At 48.2% G+C, this 19,449-nt stretch overlaps 1 protein-coding gene across 3 annotated transcripts in view; it reads left to right on the top strand.

The window, feature by feature from the left end:
* The window catches only part of itgb5 (integrin, beta 5), a 192,249-nt gene that overhangs the window by 40,039 nt on the left and 132,761 nt on the right, over positions 1–19,449 (top strand). For all 3 annotated transcript variants that reach the window (XM_085986494.1, XM_085986496.1, XM_085986497.1), the window contains exons 6-9: positions 3,388–3,549; positions 12,255–12,350; positions 12,460–12,549; positions 18,887–19,021. In XM_085986494.1, the coding sequence (XP_085842620.1) occupies positions 3,388–3,549; positions 12,255–12,350; positions 12,460–12,549; positions 18,887–19,021 (483 nt within the window). The remainder of the gene's footprint in view (positions 1–3,387; positions 3,550–12,254; positions 12,351–12,459; positions 12,550–18,886; positions 19,022–19,449) is intronic.

Below are 19,449 nucleotides of genomic sequence, written 5' to 3'. Positions count from 1 at the left end.
ATAACTATAGTGTAACGATAGTGAACGATAAAAGTGGTTTACCACAAACCTATGCCTGTGGCTGATGCCACCAAGGGCAGCATGAAAATTAAGAAAAGAAGAGGGACTAAAGATCGATCCTTGGGGTCTCTGGAGGCAATTAGAAGGTCAACAATCAAACCTATATCCTGGACTTCCTGAACCATACATATCACTGCCTTATCTTCGGGTGCCAATATTAGCCCGACTGTAGTGTATACTCCCTACAGCTTGCAGAAACAGCTAGCAATAAAGGACCTTTACCCTTTGTGTACACTATGATGCAATGAAGAATCCAGTAATCCATCATGGAGAAAATGATTTATTTTTCTTACAGTTTCAACTTTAGAGATGAAGAAATCTATGAGCTTTTTGCCCTTAATATTAGAAGTGAAGTGGTGAAGCCAGAGGGTTTAAAGAAGGCGGTTTGTTGTGGTGCAAAGGACACTAAGGTTTTGTTATTTCCCTTAAGTGTCAGCTGTGACTCAGTGGGTAGCACCCTTGCCTCTGAGTCAGAAGGTTGTGGGTTCAAGTCCCACTCCAGAGACTTGAGCACAAAAATCTAGGCTGATACTTCAGTGCAGTACTGAGGGCGTGCTGCACTGTTGGAGGTGCTGTCTTTCGGATGAGACATTAAACCGAGGCCCCATCTGCGCTCTCAGGTGGACGTAGAAGATCCTATTGCACTATTTCGAAGAAGAGCAGGGGAGTTATCCCCGGTATCCTGGCCAATATTTATCCCTCAATTAACATCACTAAAACTGATGATCTGGTCATTATCACATTACTGTTTGTGGGAGCTTGCTGTGTGCAAATTAGCTGTCGTGTTTCCTACATTACAACAGTGACTAAACTTCAAATGTACTTCATTGGCTGTAAAGCACTTTGGGACGTCCGGTGGTCGTGAAAGGCGCTATATAAATGCATTTCTTTCTTTGACTTGGGTCACTGAAAGTTTAATATATGAAAATCACTTGTGTTCAGTGTCCTTTCCTTTGGTGGATCTTGTATGCGTGTCTGTTTATACCCATGTAGAGAAACCATTCTATGTTTTTAAAAGATCCTAAAGAGTGAAATTTTTCCATACTCCAATTTCATTAAGTACTTGTGCTGTACCAGAAAATGCTCATGATTGGAACATGTGGAATATCTGCCCAGTTCTGTGGTTAGTAGATGACATACAATCCTATGTCAACAAATTTAAGACTATGGGCTAGATTTTCAGTATAGACAGTTTTGGGGCGCTAACCTTAGCGCCCGCCCGAAGTTAGCGCCCGCCCCAAAGTAGCGCCCCGTTGCCGGAAATTCAGTGGCTTCGCCCTAAGAGGTTGGTGGAGTGCTAAAAGAGGCGTTCCACTACTATCTTTAGGTGCTAAGCCGGCGGTGCAGAGCGCAACACCCGAGCTCGGGCGCAGCGCACGGCAGACACTCTGGTGCCAGTGAGCTCTTAAAGGGGAAGGGTGCATGTGTTTTTTTCAAACGCAGAGTCTGGGGGGGGAAAGGAGGAGGGGGAGGGGGAGGGGGAGGAGGAGGGGGAGGAGGAGGAGGAGGAGTGGTGGTGGTGGAGGTGGTGGCCGGCAACAGAACTACGCCGCTCAGACCAACACACTGGATCCGTCCACGCAACACATGCAGACGGCCTGCCGTTTATAGTGCAGGAGGAGTGCCCTTTAATTCGCGCTCCCCAGGGTGTGTTGCGTTCCATTTGACAAACGCTCTGGACGCCAGCCGCACAATGGGGCGGTCCGACTGAAGTTTGGATTCGGGGCGGCCAAAGGGCGGTGCACGAGGATGTGACGTCATTGTCTGCACGCGCATCCGGGCGGCTGCTAAACTTTGCGCCGGCGCTAACGGGCAACTTAATTGGGGGCGGGGCGCAAACTGCGCTGCGCCCGGGCGCTACACGCATAGCGCCCGAAAATCACTTCTCTTAAGGCGCTAACTGCTGGCGCAAGCAACTGAAAATCTAGCCCTATGAACTTACAATAAAAAGCATGTTATTGCAGAACTGTTCAATAAAATTATACAATGGCCCAGAAATTCGGGTCAGAGGCTTCCCGCGGGTGCAAGCCTCTGACCTGCACTTACCTAGCGTGCCGGCCGTTGTGCTGTGGGCCCGCGTGGGATTCCGATCCTGGGCCTCCTCTAACTGCTGGCACGCAGTGCTTGCGTATCCCAGGGGCGCAGTTAGTTCGAAGCGTCCCCTGGGATCACATGGGCCATAGAGAGCCAATGGTAGCAGGGAATGCCCATTCATAAATTTGACAGGAAGAGCTGTCAAATCTATGAATACAATTCAGCCCCAAAACATAACTAAAACTTCAAATAATTTTTTTTTAAAACATCACATTTTTAAAATAACTATAAATTACATAAAATAACTATTTTAAACAATAATTTAAATTTTTGAAAAAATGAATTACAGTTTCTAACAGGGCTAAAAATAAACTTACCTTTAAAGTATTTAAAAATAATAAACCTGTGGAAAAAATGTTTTAATTTAACTTAATTCACCACTTACCTTGTTAAAAGCAGGCCTTGCGACTGCTTTTTACAAGCGTAGCTCCTGGAGACTTACCCTTCCGGAGAAAGCTGCAAAAAAAACAGAAGTTCCAGGCGTACGCGCTGCCTCTCCAGGCGCACGCGTTCGACCTGTGAACCCCTTCCTTTAAGGGAACGGACGTTCTGGTTTCCCGCGCATGCGCAGTGCATGCATGAAACCGGCACTTTCGTTGGGCCTGTGCATGGGGACCCGAATTTCTGGCCCAATATCAATTGGTTTAGGAAACAGAGCAGATATAAGTTCATCTTAGATCCTGTACATTACTAGCATTTTAATAAAATTATCTGAGCAATCTCCTGAATAATCTGTTTGCTGGTGGTAATTATGACCTTTTGCTGAGACGGAATCACAAAATGTGTAACAAGCATAGAAATAATTAACTTACTGAAGCAGTAATGAAATCTGAGATATGTGTGCATTTGACTGATACTCTTGCCAGTGTTACCGCTCAGTGTGAAAAGGGTTGGAAGACATAAAAACTCTATTTTGTTTTTAATACTTTCCCAAAACTGTTACTTCTGGATCTGATAAATAATGCTGTTGGGGTAGCTTTTTCATTGTAGTATGCAATCATAAGAATTATTACAGTAGATGGTTCTATCTTTTACCAAACTCCTTTATATTGACCATGCAGAGATTTGTGGAGACTGGCAGTTATGCACTCTGACCATTCAGATAACTATGTGGACTTTGCTGATGGTTCGAGAGGATCTCTAATTACAGCAGTGATCCTAAACTGCTCATGTTTACAGGAAGCCAGACTTTAAAAATAACACTGGTAATTGTGACCTTATTTGCTTCCTAAGGAAAAAATAGGCTGGCGGAAGGAGGCTTCCCACTTACTGGTGTTTACCACAGATGATGTACCACACATTGCACTGGATGGCAAGCTCGGTGGTCTGGTACAGCCCAATGATGGACAGTGTCATCTAGATGAAAACAATGAGTACAGTTTCTCAACACAAATGGTGAGACTAACCTGTCACTTCTTTGTAACATGATACAGTACTATATAGATTATTCAGTATTGACACAGGGCTTCTTGTCCTATGTCCTGTCAACCACTTACATAATGTATCAGGTGATTTCCATTATGATATATATGCTGCAAGTTCAAAGAGAAATATAAAAGCCTGTGCTGTGCTGTCCTAGACTGTGATGGTTTAGCTGTAATACTGGTGGTGTAATTTTTCTTTTTATTAATTCATACATGGGATGTGGGCGTCGCTGACAAGGCCAGCATTTATTGCCCATCCCTAGCTGCCCTTGAGGAGGTGGTGGTGAGTCGCCTTCTTGAACTGCTGCAGTCCATGTGGTACTTCCACAATGCTGTTAGGTAGGAAGTTCCAGGATTTTGACCCAGCGACAATGAAGGAATGGCCATTTATTTCCATGTCAGGATGGTGTGTGACTTGGAGGGGAACTTGAAGGTGGTAGTGTTCCCATATGCCTGCTGCCCTTGTCCTTCTAGGTGGTAGAGGATGCGGGTTTGGGAGGTGCTGTCGAAGAAGCCTTGGCGAGTTGCTGCAGTGAATCTTGTAGATGGTACACAGTGCGCTGGTGGTAGAGGGAGTGAATGTTTAAGGTGTTTAAGTTAAAAGGAGAAGGAAAGCTTAGGGGGAAAACATTTTTATTTAAAGTATTCCCCCATTCTGTAGGAAAGTATTAAATTCAGACTATTTTTGTTTTGGCATTTTTCTTTTTCTTTGTAGAATGGAGAAGAACATAAAACTTTGCATCGACTTTAAATTTGTAATCATTTACTCTTGATCTATGATTGGTGTGGAAGTGGCCTCTTTAGCCTTCCTGTATTATTTCCTGTCCAGCACACTAACATAATTCTGTCGGGTTAATGGTCAGTAAAATTGTATGTAAGGTATCAAGTGAATATCCTGGCACTTACATTGCGTGTGGCTGTGTTTGAGTTGGTGTTTATTAAAATTCAATCCAATATGTTTCCTTTAAAAACAGGACAAACTAATGATATAAACAAGAGAAATCAGCTTTCCATGGGGATATTTTTGGTTCAACAGCATTAACTCCAATTAGGAATGAATTATGATCGATATGTTGCAGCTATTTACAAAACCTCACTCGATGTATTTTATAATTCCCTGATTCAGGATTATCCAATGTTTACTTCTGTTTATACTTATGTACCTTTGTATTAAAATGTCTCTAGTTCGTGATAAACTATATCTAGGAATTATAACATATTGGCATTTAAAAAAATAATATCATTAGTACATACAGAATGCACGAAGAATTGTGCCTTTCAAAAAGTAAGTGATCAAGTGGCATGAAGGCCTACAAGCCATGAGTGCCACATGCTGATGAGTTCTATCGTCTGCATCACAAATGCTACATGTTATTTTTTTTAATTTTACCTCCTGTGGTCCTTTAAAAAGATTTTTGTGGCGCTCTGTATTGCGCAAGGTGGGATGGTTGGTGACTTGGTATCACTGGAGTTGCGGGTCATGCTAGGTCAGTATAGTGGGAAGCTCAGTGTATTATTCTCTCAAAGACCCTGCTAAGAAAGCCCTATTCAGCCTGCGCCTCACAACCAGCCTGACAACTCCCAGTGCTGCAGAGACACAGAGTGTCCACAGCGCCTGGTCTGCACTCAAGGCCTCCATAATCAGCACCTGTGAAGAGACGCTCGGTCACTCGACCAGGAAACACCAAGACTGGTTCGACGAGAATGACCAGGAGATCCAGGAGCTAATAAGCCACAAGCACAAGGCATTCCTGATCTGGAAACAGCAACAGAACTCGAGAGCAAGAAAGCAGCTCTACAGACGCCTGAAGGCCGAGGTCCAACAAAAAACTCGTGACCTAAAGAACAGATAGTGGGTGGAGAAAGCGCAGGAGATCCAGCAGCTAGCGTGGATTCTTTAGCGCAGTCAGGACCACCTATGGCCCAAGCACCCAAGGTCCTACCACACTGCGGGCCAAAAATGGAGAGGTACTCATCAAGGAGAGAGAGGCAGTCAGTGCCCGCTGGAAGGAGCACTTCGAAGATCTCCTTAACCGAGACTCTGGCCTAGAAATTCATTGTAGCCACTTTTGGGGCGGTAAAGTGGGGCGGCCGCTAAAGTTTGCGCCCGCCGCCAAATCGAGGCCACTTCTCCGATATTCATTAGCTTCACCCTAAGAGTTCGCTCGAGCGCTAAAACTGGTGCTGGACGCCTCTCTTTGGGCGCTAAGCCGCAGGTGCTGATCGATAGCGCCGAGGCCGGGCGCAGCGCAAGTGCGGCCATCTCGTGATTGACAGCAGACACCCTGGCGCCGGCCAGCTCTTAAGGGGGAAGGGTCGACTGTGTCTGCTGCCACGCCCTGGATAGTGGAGCCCTCCAGCTAGGCCTGAACACTGCTGCTGGACCCAAATAGCGCCTGAAGTCATGCAGAAGGCCCGTGAACGTGCGCAGCGCTTCTCAGAGCGTGATCTGAGTGTGCTGGTTGGTGCTGTGGAGAAGAGGCGCCATGTTTTGTACCCGGACAATGGCAAGAAGGCGCCGTTCCGCGTCTACAGGAGAGCCTGGAGGCATGTCGCCAGCAAGCTGTCAGCCAACAGCGAGGTCTCCAGGAGCGGTGTCCAATGCCGCAAAAAGTTTAATGACCTCACTCGCATTGTCAGGGTGAGTACCCTTTCCAGTGACCTCCTCATCCTTGCATGTGCACCTCACATTATGGGCAAAGGGACCTGAAAGCCCTAATGGCCAGCCCTCATCCAGCAACGATGGGACAGGCATGAACATCAATTGCACATTCTGCACTTAACACACTGGCCAAACTATTCCACCATGGGAGGCAGTGCACACAAGATCAGGGGGACACACTGGCCAGGCTATTCCACCATGGGAGGCAGTGCACACAAGATCAGGGCGACACACTGTACTTAGAGGCCGTCCTTTCTCTTGCAGGCCAAGCTGGCTAATAATCGGAAGAGCCGGACTGCGACCGGGGGAGGCCGACCCCAGATCCAGCCGCTCACCGAGCTTCAACATCGCGTGGAGCGCATCATGGGTACCCGGGTGATTGGCCCTGTTGCATGTGGAGATGCCGACCCTGTTCTGGGCACCAATGGTAAGGACATCCACGTTTGGACCTCTCTCGTCCCACTTGCGCATCAGATCTACATCCTTTGCCACTGTCCGACCAATGCGCTGAATGCCACCACTCATGCATCCCTTGCTGATGCCCTCTCCTCACTCTAAAGCTACTCTTGTGCCTTCCTGCTTTCAGATGGTGAGGAGGAGGTCCCTGAACTTGCCAGTGACAGCCCCTCAGAAGAGGAGCAGGAGGAGGAGCAAGAGGAAGGCGGCCCATCAGGGGAACCCTCAGCCGCAGCCACCCAGGCCAATGTAGGGGACACGTCTTCCCTGGAGGGGAGCGTGGTGGAAGTGTCGAAGGGGAGGGGAGCTCATGGGACCTGCGGCCTGCAGAAACGCGGGAGGGGGGTGGAAGCTCGGCGGCCTTCTCCCCAGAGGGGGGATGCGTCGGAGGGGAGTCCAATTGCTGGGCCCAGCGGCGTCCAGCAACGCAGGAAGGGTCGGCCAGCTTGGCGGCCTTCTCTCCAGAGGGAGAGTCCGGCCTCCAGTCCGGAGGTGGTCTTCGCCGAGGAGATGGAACGCCTCGAGGACTTGTCCGCGGACTCGGAGCGCCGGCACACGGAGCTCATGGCGGCAGTGGCACGGTTGCCTGAGGCCATCGAGTCCCTCTCTCGGAGTGTGACCGAGTTCGGGCCCTCAGAGGCCACCAGTCGGGCGGAATTCGGGGCAGCTCTGGCAGCGAGTCGGGCGGAATTCGGGGCAGATCAGGCAGCGAGTTGGGCGGAATTCGGGGCAGCTCTGGCAGCGACTGGCCAGGTGATCAGTGGTGCCGTCCAGTCACTGGCTGCTCTGATGCGGTCAGTGAACAGGTCAACACGGGCACTCACTGTTGCCACACTCGCTGTGTCAGCCAGGCATCGCCAGGGCACCCGGCGCGCTGCAGCAGCACAGCGGTCTGTCCCTCGACAGATTGGCGCGCATGCTGCAGTGCTGGCCCGGGCGAGTGCCAGTGTCTCAGGCGACCAGCGAGCGCCTGCCATCCGCCAGCTTGCCCCCATTCCTCCAGCCGCCACTGCCACTCCCCCAGTGGAGCTGCCAGGAGCTGCTGCAGTGACTGATGCTGGCCAGCCACAGCTGCAGCATTCAACAGCCGCCCGCTCGACGGCCAGACCTCGACTAGGCCGACCCCCAAGGGCATCTGCCGTCACGACATGTGCCCCTCAGGAGCCTGCCCCCAGCCTTGCAGCAGCCAATGGCCTTACTTTGAGGAGGAGCAGCAGGGCGGGCAGGGGCCACACAAAGATGGCCAAGGCATCGCCCTAGCGGGCCAAATAGTCGAATGTGTGGCCAGTTGTGTTTGTTTTTTGAGTCCGAGAATTGGATGTTTGTTTTTTGAAGGCCGATGATGTGATGTTTGTTTTTTACGAAGGCCGAGAATGACGGCCATTTTAGTTGCACTATTTTGTTAATCCTCTCCAGGTTGTGGGAGCGAGTAATGTGTTTGAGTGTTTTTTGGGGGTTTCGTCTGTTTTTGGTTTTCATGTGGGAAGGGACCTGAGTTTGAACAATAAAGCATTTTATTTATTAACATTGTCCATGTTTGAAGTGTTTGTTGCCTTAACCGGCTGAGGGCTTGCGAAGCGGCTGCAATCATGTTCTTTCATTGGCACAAGCCATTCCCTGACAGGGGGCCTAGAAGTGACGTTCAATAAGCCGCCGACGGGCGGCCCTTGGACCTTGTGCCTCCCTCCTGGGCTGGTACTCCTCGTCCTCCTCCTCCTCATGCTCCTCCTGCTCCTCCTCCTGAGTGGTGGTCCAACGTGAGGTGGCAGTGCCTGAGTCCTGCGGATAGCCAGGTTGTGCAGCATGCAGCAAACGACGACGAATTGGGAGACTCGATCCTGCGAATACTGGAGGGCTCCCCCGGAGCGATCGAGACAGCGGAACCGTTGCTTGAGGACGCCGATTGTTTGTTCTATGATGTTCCTAGTCGCTTGATGGCTCTCGTTGTATGCCTCTTCAGCAGGGGTCGTGGGCACGCGGAGCGGGGTCATGAGCCAGGTACACAAAGGATAGCCTTTGTCCCCGATAAGCCATCCTCTTGGGGGAGGCTGTGCCTGGAACATGTCAGCCACAGTTGTCTGTCGCAGGATAAAGGCATCGTGGCTGCTGCCTGGAAAGCGGGCATTGACAGCTAGGATGCGCTGCCTGTGGTCACACACCAGCTGTACATTGAGGGAATGGTAGCCCTTCCGGTTGCGGTAATCCTCGGCATGCTCAAGAGGTGCCCGCAAAGCCACATGCGTGCAGTCAATGGCGCCCTGCACCATGGGGAAGCCCGCTATTCTTGCAAATCCCACTGCACGCTGCTGCTGCTTGTCCAGGGTCATGGGGAAGGAGATGAATTGATGTCTCCTTGTGAAAAGGGCTTTGGTCACCTGGCGGATGCAGCAATGCACGGCGAACTGGGAGATGTTAGCGATGTCCCCAGTAGCGGATTGGAAGGAGCCGGTGGCATAGAAGTTGAGAGCCACCGTCACCTTCACTGCCACCGACAGAGACGTCCTGCGCATCAGCTGTGGCTGCAGATCTCTGTGAAGCAGCCGGCAGATGTCTGCAACCACCTCCCTTCTGAATCGCAGCCTCCTAACACACATCGCGGCAGACATGGTCAGATAGGAGGTCTGCTGGCGGTATACCCTGGGTGGGTAAGGCCTCAGTTGGCGACGCCTGTTGCCCCCTCTGCGTCTAGCCAGGGCTGCCACTCTCTCACGGCGTCTGTAAGCCCTTCTGGCATAAGGCTGAAAGTCAGCGTTGCCACCCAATGCAGTCCCCATTATATGCTGGCAAACACTGAGCTCTCAATGAAGGCAAAGATAATTGCTAAGCTCTGGCCTGAGCCAAAAATACCTGTCCTAGTGTTGGTCCAAACCAGTAAGCTCTCCTCCTTGGTCTCTGTCCAAAAAACCGTTGCACAAGAGTGAATGCTGCAAAATGGCGGCCCTTTATAGTGCAGGGTAAGTGCCCTTTAATTAGTGCTCCCCGCGGCTCGGCTGTGTACCGTTCCACTTCACAGTCGTTAGGGCCGCCCGGCGCACAATGGGCCGGCGCGAGTGAAGTTCCGGTTTGGGGCGCACAAAGGGCGTTGCACTAGTAAATGACGTCATGATCTGCGCGCGCAGCAGGGCGCGCGCTAAGACTTTGCGCCGGCGCTAAATGTGTACTGAAGTTGGGGCGAGGCGCAGATCGCGCTGCGCCCGGGCGCTAAGCGCCTAGTGCTCGAGATCTACTCCTCCTAAGGCGCTAACGGCTGGCGCGCCCACCTGAATTTCTAGGCCTCTGTCTTCGACGCGAGTGTCCTCAACTCCATCCCGCAGCATGCTACCCGCCACCACCTCAGCAGAACAACAAGGCCTCATGAGCAGACGGAATCCCCACCGAGGCACTAAAGCATGGCGCAGAAGCACTATTGGCACGAATACATGAACTCATCTCTCTTATTTGGAAGGAGGAGAGTATGCCAGGAGATCTCAGACGCCGTAATCGTGACCATTTTCAAGAAGGGTGACAAGTCCGATTGCAGTAATTACAGAGGAGTTTCACAGGGAAAGTCATCGCAAGAATCATACTCAATTGCCTTTTCCCAGTGGCTGAAGAGTTCCTCCCAGAGTCGCAATGTGGATTCCGCCCACTAAGGGACACAATCACATGATTTTCACCGTGCATCAACTGCAAGAGAAATGCAGGGAACAGCACCAATCGCTGTACATGGCGTTCTTTGACCTCACAAAGGCCTTCAACACTGTCAACCGTGAGGGATTATGGAGTGTCCTCCTCAAATTCGGCTGCCCTCAAAAATTTGTCACCATCCTCCGCCTGTTTCACGACGATATGCAAGCCGTGATCCTGACCAACGGATCCACCACAGAAGCAATTCGCGTACGGACTGGGGTCAAGCAAGGCTGTGTCATCACACCAACGCTCTTCTCGATCTTCCTTGCTGCAGTGCTCCATCTCACCCTCAGTAAGCACCCCGCTGGAGTGGAGCTAATCTACAGATCAAACGGGAAACTGTTCAACCTCCGTCGCCTCCAGTCCAGATCCAAGGTCATCCCATCCTCTGTCATCGAATTATAGTATGCAGATGACGCTTGCGTCTGCGCACACTCGAAGGTTGAACTCCAAACCATCGTCAATATCTTCACTGAAGCGTACGAGAGCATGGGTCTTACACTAAACATCCGTAAGACAAAGGTCCTCTACCAACCTGCCCCGCCACACAGTACTGCCCCCCGATTATCAAAATCCACGACAAGGCCTTGGACAACATGGACCACTTTCCATACCTCGGGAGCCTACTGTTAACAAAGGCAGATGTCGATGACGAAGTCCAACACCGCCTTCAGTGTGCCAGTGCAGCCTTCGGTCGCCTGAGGAAGAGAGTGTTTGAAGACCAGGACCTCAAACCCAGCACTAAGCTCATGGCCTACAGATCAGTAGTAATACCCACCCTCCTGTATGCCTCAGAGACATGGACCATGTACAGCAGGCACCTCAAAGCACTGGAGAGGTATCACCAATGCTGCCTCCACAAGATCCTGCAAATCCATTGGCAGGATAGGTGCACCAACATCAGTGTTCTCGCTCAGGCCAACATCCCCAGCATCAAAGCTCTGACCACGCTCGATCAGCTCCGATAGGCAGGCCACATCGTCAGCATGCCCAATACGAGACTCCCAAAACAAACGCTCTACTCGGAGCTCCGGCACAGCATGAGAGCCCCAGGTGGGCAGAGGAAACGCTTCAAGGACACCCTCAAAGCCCCCTTGAAAAAAATGCAACATCCCCACCGACACCTGGGAATCCCTGGCCCAAGACCGCACAAAGTGGAGGAGAAGCATCCAGGAAGGCAACAACACCTCGAGTCTCTTCGCCGGGAGCAAGTAGAAGCCAAGCGCAAACAGCGGAAGGAGTGCACATCAACCCAAGCACCCCACCCACCCGCCCCTTCAACCAGCCCCTTCAACCACCGTCTGCCCCACCTGTGACAGAGACTGTAGGTCCCGCATTGGACTCATCAGTCACCTGAGAACTCATTTTTAGTGTGGAAGCAAGTCATCCTCGGTTCCGAGGGACTGCCTAAGAAGAAAGTATTATCTATGCGCTCTGCTTCTCACATTGGAGAATTCTGTGGAATGGAATTGAAATGCAGAGCAAGGAAAGGTAAATAGATGCAAGAATAGCAGAATGGCAAACCTGAGGAGGGACAGCTATATGCAGAGGAGAAAGAGAGTAAGAAATCGACACAGGACAGCTGAACAGAACTGTGTGTCAGCCCACAGGCAATGGAAAGAGGCCGTGTTATTCACAGTGGAGGAGCAGAAGTGTAATGTGATGTATACTTCAACAGAGGAAATACAGATGTAAATAGTTTCCTATGATTATCCAGTACTTTGTAAACTGAGCTTCTCTTGGGTAAAAGAACTGCTTGTGCCTAGCCCTGTAATGTTGCATCAGCTGCTCGTGAGTAACGATACCTAATGCTCTTTGGGACTGTGGGGTAGTGTATTGGCTAGAGATGGAGCATGTAGTTCTACTTTTTCTTTTTCTTTTGGCTCCAGGATTACCCATCACTTGCACTTCTTGGAGAAAAGCTGGCGGAGAACAACATTCATTTGATATTTGCTGTGACTCAGTCCCACTACATACTTTACAAGGTATTGTAGGCATTTGGATTCATAGTCCTTACAATCCATAGCTTGTTGTGGTTTTTTTTTAATCGCTTTGTAGATTAATTAATGTTTATGTATGTTTCTATTTCTGAAGAATTTTACTGCTCTGATCCCTGGAACAACTGTAGAAATTCTTGACAAGGATTCAAAGAATATCATCCAGCTGATTGTCAATGCTTACAGTGTAAGTTGATTTGAGTTTATTATTGAAATCTAATGATGGTTCAACCATACATATTGTTACACTGAAATATCTCCGAAATGTCAACAGAATAATTTTTGCCGTTAGAATTTTACTTGGTCACGTGCATTTTTTGCCACAAGTCTGAAATAGTCTGCTTTGGAAAGCTGAGGTATCACCAACTCTCCAAGCAGATATTCTTTTATTTAGCAGTTCTGAGGTCAATGTGAGTGTTTTATCCTGCACTTTCTTGGCTTGCGAAAAGTCTAGCTGTAAAAGTTACAATACATTATTATTATCTTCTAACCTAAAGAAGTTGGGTCTGAAGCATCATCTTTGGATTAGTGTCTTTGAACCAGTGCCAAGAATTCAACAATTTGGGATTGGAACTTGAACTTGTGGCATTCCCTTTTTCATCAGTGAGTGATGTTCAGTCAGCCAGCTCCTGATTCAGTGACAAGTAAGAGGGTTCAGCTGTATGCAAGAAAAGCCACTTTTTTAAATTCTCCGTTTGCCTTATCTTTTTTGAGCGAACTGAGATTTAAAAGTGTGTTTTTGTAACATAATACTATGCTTGCTGATGGAAGATAAGGACAATAGATAAAGCGGTTTAGTTCTGATGCCCCCACCAGGCTCCACTTTCAGCTTTTAGCCAGTTTGAAACCCAACTTTCCACCTGCCAAGACTTGGTGCTTTAAGAAGAGTTTTACAGATACAGATTAGCAAAAGCTGACCAACCACTTCAAAAAAGTTGTGAACTCAAAAACAGTCCTGAATATAAACTAGTTACACTGATAGTGCAGTGGGACATAGGCGTGTTTTAAACAGCTGGTATATCCAACACGCTTTGCTTATACAGCAGAAGATTGTAGCAAATGTGCAGAACTTTTCCATCATGTCTTGTAAGAAATTGTGGGCTAGTATTGATATGTGTTGGTACTCTCTGTTGCTAAACCAGATTGTTAAATTGTTCCTACAGTTATTACAGTGGCACATACATACAGGACAGGATTTTCATTGGGCCGTGGAGGCGGGATTGGAGGCGTGTGGGGGATTAAAATCCCGAAATCGGGGGGCACGAACCCATCCCGCCCCCAACCCACCTCCATGCCAGTTTCAAAGGAGGCGGTACCCAACCCGCACTGGGACCCGCCTCCCCGAGGCGGGAAGGGATTAGTGCCAATTAACTGCCAGTTAACAGGCAGTTTTTAGCCTAATCCCTATTTTCATTGTTGAAATGTGGGATTCCCAACGGCTCCAAACCATGCCAAGTTAGCGAGGCGGGCCATCGGGTCGAGATGTCCTGTGTTCAGGTGAGTGATGGGTGCATGAGTGCAGAGGTAAGTGTGTTTGGTGTGTTTAAAGTGTTTAAAGAAGTTTTACTTACATTTACATACCTTTACAGCCTTCCTTCCCTCAGGTCTCGGGAGTCCCTCATCTCACCGGCACAGAAAGCAGAATGGCTGCGATCAGTCAAGAGTTCCAGCATTCAGCTTTCTGTTCCGGGGAGATCTCTAAATCATCCTGACAGGAAGGAATTAACTTGGAGTACAGATTGTCAGTGTTTGACAGCTTCCAGCAGCTGTGAAATGCTGATATTTCAAAAGTTCTTGACAGATGAAATATCAATCTGTGACATCACCTGTTGCCGGGTGGCCCTTAATTGGCCTGCTGAGCCCGCCCAGCGGACTCAACAAGGTCAATCAAGTCAAAATCGCGTGTGTTGGCTAGAACTCGATGGAGACGGGACTACAACCCCGAAAGTTGTAGTCCCGCCTCCTACCCGACTCCTCAATGAAAATCCAGCCCACAGTCTTTCCCCTCCCTGCCTCCCCCATTCACAGCGACACTCTTTCTCTCCCAGATTTCCCCTCACTGCTCCTCCGGGCTGTAATGTGCTAGATTCAAGTTTACTTCACATTGTGGAGGGAATTCTTGATCGTGTTCATAATCATCTTGGAGCACTTTAATCAAGAGCACTTTCACTTTCTTGTTCAATATTTATTGATGTAACTACAGTTGTAGAGGCAATGCCTGGATGAAATCCCTACTAAAATTCAACCTTGGGTGCCAATATAATCTACATTATAATTTAGTACAGGTAGATAGGCATATGTCACTTCCAGCAGCCATTTTCATAGTTTGAACCCTGAGTAAGGATCAAAAGCATCATCTAAATGGAGCAGAACAATTGCAATTCAGCCATAGGGCTCGATTTTCCAAGCCCCGAGGAGGCGGGAGTGGTGGGAAAATTGCAGAATCGGGGGGCAGGAACCCATCACGCCCCCAACCCACCTCCGTGCCAATGTCCCAGGAGGCGGGCACCCGACCTGTGCTGGGAGCCGCCTCCCCGAGGCAGGAAGGGGATTAGTGCCAATTAACTGCCTGTTAACAGGCAGTTTTTTGCTTAATCCCTATTTTTAACCCCAAAGTGTGGGCTGTCCGACGGCTCCGAACCACGCCAAGTTAGCGAGGCGGACCGTCGGTCTGCAGGGGTTGGAGGGTTCGAGATGTCCGTTGTGCAGGTGAGTGATGGGTGCATGTGTGCAGAGGTAAGTATGTGAGGTAAGTGTAAAGTGTTTTAATAAGTTTTACTTACCTTTACTTTCTCCTGCAGGCTTCCTTCCTTCAGTTCTCGGGAGTCCCTCAGCTCACCGGCACAGAAAGCAGAATGACCGCTGAAATGTCAAAAGTTGCAGCCTCTGCTTTCTGGCCTGGAGAGATCTCTAACTGAGTCTGAGTAGAAGGACTCAAGTTAGAAGACAGATTGTCAGTGTTTGACAGCTTCACAGAGTTGTCAAACGCTGATCTTTCATCTGTCAAAAGCTCTTGACAGATGAAATGTCAATCACTGACGTCACCAGTAACCAGGTGCCCCTTAATTGGCCTGCTGAGCTCACTGGGCGGGCTTAACAAGGTCAATCAAGGGAAAATAGCGTGGGTTGGCCACAAGTCGATGGAGGCGGGACTACAACCCAAAAAGTGGGAGTCCCGCCTCCAAAAGCTCCCCATTGACAAAATCGAGCCCATAGTGTTTCATGAATTGACTGCAGTGCTGCACACACACATGAATGTGATGCTGACAGTCCATGTGAAATGCAGATGGTAGGAATGTATGTTTACAGTAAATAGGAGAGGAGACTTTCCTCTTTGGGTGCGCGTTGATGCCCTTCAGGAACAGTGCAACCTCAGCTGCATTGTGCCTATGAAGAAGCCCAGATTTTTCCTCTCCTGGGCCATTCACATGGCCTGGTATACTCCAGGCAGTGTTCTTACAAGGCCCCCTCCAGCCCCTGTACATTGGGGGGGGAAATGGAACCTCCGGGCTGCTAAGATTAGAGCCAGGCTGTTGCTCAAAATGCCAGAAATTGTCCAGGGTGAGTGTTTCCTCAGAAGATCCTATCTGCCACCAATTCTTTAGCCTGCCCCTGGACCCCATCAAATTATTCAGTTTATGAGAATCAGGGGAGTGCCGATTCTCCAGGCACAGGGCAGAGAAAAATCTATACAGTACTAGAAAGTGAAAAAAGAAGGGTTAAGTAGTCCTGTGCTCAAATTGCTACATTAGGAAAGTGTTATTTAATGGACTCCGCTCTATTCAGGTGCTACTTATCAAGTAAGTAGTGCATTTTTTACATCAGCTGAAGAAATCCTGCTTCTCTGATCCAGATATTCTATGGTAATGATGGTTTGTGTAATGACTGGTCATTTATCAGTAATAGAGGCTACATAAAAGCTCTCCTTGCACTGAAAGTCAGTCAATGTCACACTCTGGGTTGTATATTTTTATGAGAGTTGATATAATATATTGCAAGTATGACCTGCCCATAACCTTCCTTATGTTGAGAAGTACCTCTATTACACACAGGCAAAATGACTTTTACAGACTTTATAGGTGAACTCATTAACCCACTAATAAGCCGCAGTCTCTAGACAGGAACTGGTCTGTTTTGAGGAAACAACAATACTTATTTCATTGTAAACCTCTGCTGAGAAAAGGATATAGGTTAACCACTGACAGTTTGGTGGTTGATATTAATATCGGGCTAGGTTTTCCACTCCGCTGAGAAGACTAGTGCACGAGGATGGTTCGTTAAGGTAGATCTTGTGAGTCATCACATGAGGTGAAGTACCTTGCATGGTACGAGCGTGCATCAGAAAGCCCTGCACTTTTCCGTCAGTTGATTTAAATGTCAGGTATCTAGGCAGTTATGAAAGATGTGTGAAATCCAGCCTTATTACTTTCATCCCACAGCAAAGGAGGAGAGGGGAGCAGCTCTGTCCTGCTTATAGCTCAGGACGGGTTTAAAATTATTATTAACTTTCATGAGTGAAAAACGTGTCCCACTTGTTAATGCAAACAGGCAGTTAATTGGCTGTAATCCCCTTCCCACCTTGAAGAGACGGGTCCCAGCGCGAGTCGGGGACCCGCCGCCCGGGAAGATGGCACAGTTGGGGGCGGGTTCGGTACCCGCTCCCAGTTTCTGCCATTTTCCCGGCAGTCCCGCCTCCATACCCGCCTCCCCAGGGCTGCTCTCAGCAAACTTAGGTTTTGTCGTGCCTATCCGGGGTGCATGTGGCAGGATTTTCAGGATAACTCAAAGTGCTGTTGGGGTGTGGGGGAGAGGTGGCAGACAGAAGAATTGGCCGCCTCCGGATCAGGAATTCCTGTTCAGTTTAAATGGGGTGAAAACCTAGCAGACCTGGATTCCATCCCAAATTCCAACTCTCCCTCCATAAATCTGCTAGAATTCCATCTCCAGGGAATGGAATTTCTGGGCTTAAGACTTCAGTTGATTTTGTTTGTATATTGAGCAAAAGGCACATGAAGAATTCTTGGCCAAAAAGAGCTTATCCAGATTACTTGTGCAATTTAATTCTGTGAAAGCTTCAGGTTAACCAGGGGAACATTATGTGAAGCCCACTTAGAAATATATTTAGGGATATTGTTGCGGTGAGGGGTAGAGATGCCTCAAATAATTTTTATACTTTGTGTTTAGGACGTGCAGATTATTGATGAGTTGTGGAGTCATGCGGTTCATGGTATTGAGAATACATGTAACTTGTTTATGACACTAGTGCTTTAACAGATATGTAGTCTACATTTTGAAATTGTACCTCTTGAGTTAATAAGATATTTTGACCTGTGATTATGTCTAGATTGAATTTATTTTGTAGATGATATACTGGAATTCTAATGAATCTTTGTATAAAGTGAAACATTTCATATCTTTTAGTCTCTAAATCCTTTCTCATCTTTTAACCAACACCTTTAAATCTGGCCTTTGGGTACAATTTAATGACATTTTATATTGAACCTGAAGTAAACTAGCTACAGAGGTGATCTAATGCCAGTGGTTAAATGGAATGTGTGTCTTGATTTCCTAACTGAATGCTAGTTCCGCTTCTGCTCCATTTCCTCCCATTTATGCATGTATTGTTGCAGTATATCGGATGGACATCTCAGCACGTTTCCTCCCCTTGTCCTCCAATTTTCCGCTTACTCTACTGGGATGCTGACTGATACTGGGATTCAGTTCCATCAGGTTGCAGTAGCAACAGCCAAAATGTTTATGTAGCAAAATTCTGAAATTGTGAAGCTATGCTTGAGGTGCAGGACTCATGGGTGAGCATGTGTCAGGATTTTGGCTACACATGGGCACCAGTTACAGTCATGTGCACCGCCAGTCATTGCAGGGGGAGAAGTATAGGTCAAAGGGCAATGTGAAGGAAGAGTTCCGTTAATGAGGTCCAATGCTGAAATCCATGTTGTTTGGACAAGCTCTGCCCCCCGAAGTTCCATGTGCCATAAACTGGTAGTCAGGCCAGCTTTTGTTGGATTGTTAAAGCCACCTTTCATGTGTGAAATTATATTGAAAAGCTGTGTTTATTTTGGTAGCACATAGATATTTAGTTGCATTTTGCTTCCTGCACGAATTTATTTTAATATAAAGGCTGTTACCTTTGCATATTTCCGTAATTTCTTTACTTTTCCTCCAGTACTGTCAGTTGCTGGGCTTACTTCTCAGCACCCAATTCCCAGGTGCTGAAAGCCTTTTGCAACTGGAGGTGGGTGGTGGAGCTAGCTTCACAATTTTCATCAAGACTTGCCCTCCCTGCGGCCAGCATAGGTACGGACGCCTGCTCCACAAATGGCCGCAACCCTAAAATTGACAACCTTAATTTTGGGTGTTTGGTTTATGTAGGCAAATTTTTATAATGTGATAATCAGTTACAGTCAAGTTGATTAAACGGAGGTTCATATATTTATAACATGGAATGTAAATATAATTATTTTTATTCTGATCATATTGAAGAATATGTATTTGTCTTAATCTAGAGTATTCGGTCTAAGGTTGAGTTGACAGTATGGGAGCAGCCAGAAGAAATCAATCTTTCCTTGACAGCCACATGTCAGGATGGTGTTTCACACCCTGGAGTTAGAAAGTGCGGTGACCTTAAAATTGGAGACACGGTAAGTGGCCGAGTTTTACTCACAGTGTGATGGTTAAGAGTGTTATGATGTTTTGTCATGAAGTCATTCTTTACAGAATAGAGTGAATTTACACAGCCTCTATCTAAATACACATTTTTTTAATTAGAGGACTGATGTAAACATGGGTCGATTTTCGTGGAGCCGTCAGACGGGGTTTCAGGCGTGTGGGGGGGGGGGAAATCTCGAATTTGGGGGTCCCGACACCATCCCGCCCAAAACCCCGCTCCACGCAACTTTCAGGGGCGGCGGGTACCCGCCCCGCACTGGGACCCGCCGAAGCCAGGCGGGAAGGGATTAGTGCCAATTAACTGCCTGTTAACAGGTAGTTAACAGGCAGTTTTTAGCCTAATCCCTATTTTGAGGGGTTTCGTGTAGGTTTCCCGACGGCTCCAAACCACGCCAGGTTA

The sequence above is a fragment of the Somniosus microcephalus genome, chromosome 4 (genome assembly GCF_052327205.1).
Source record: "Somniosus microcephalus isolate GS21.2 chromosome 4, FLI_Smic_1.0, whole genome shotgun sequence".
In the NCBI taxonomy this organism is placed as follows: domain Eukaryota; kingdom Metazoa; phylum Chordata; class Chondrichthyes; order Squaliformes; family Somniosidae; genus Somniosus; species Somniosus microcephalus.
This window is presented reverse-complemented; position numbering and strand designations above follow the sequence as displayed.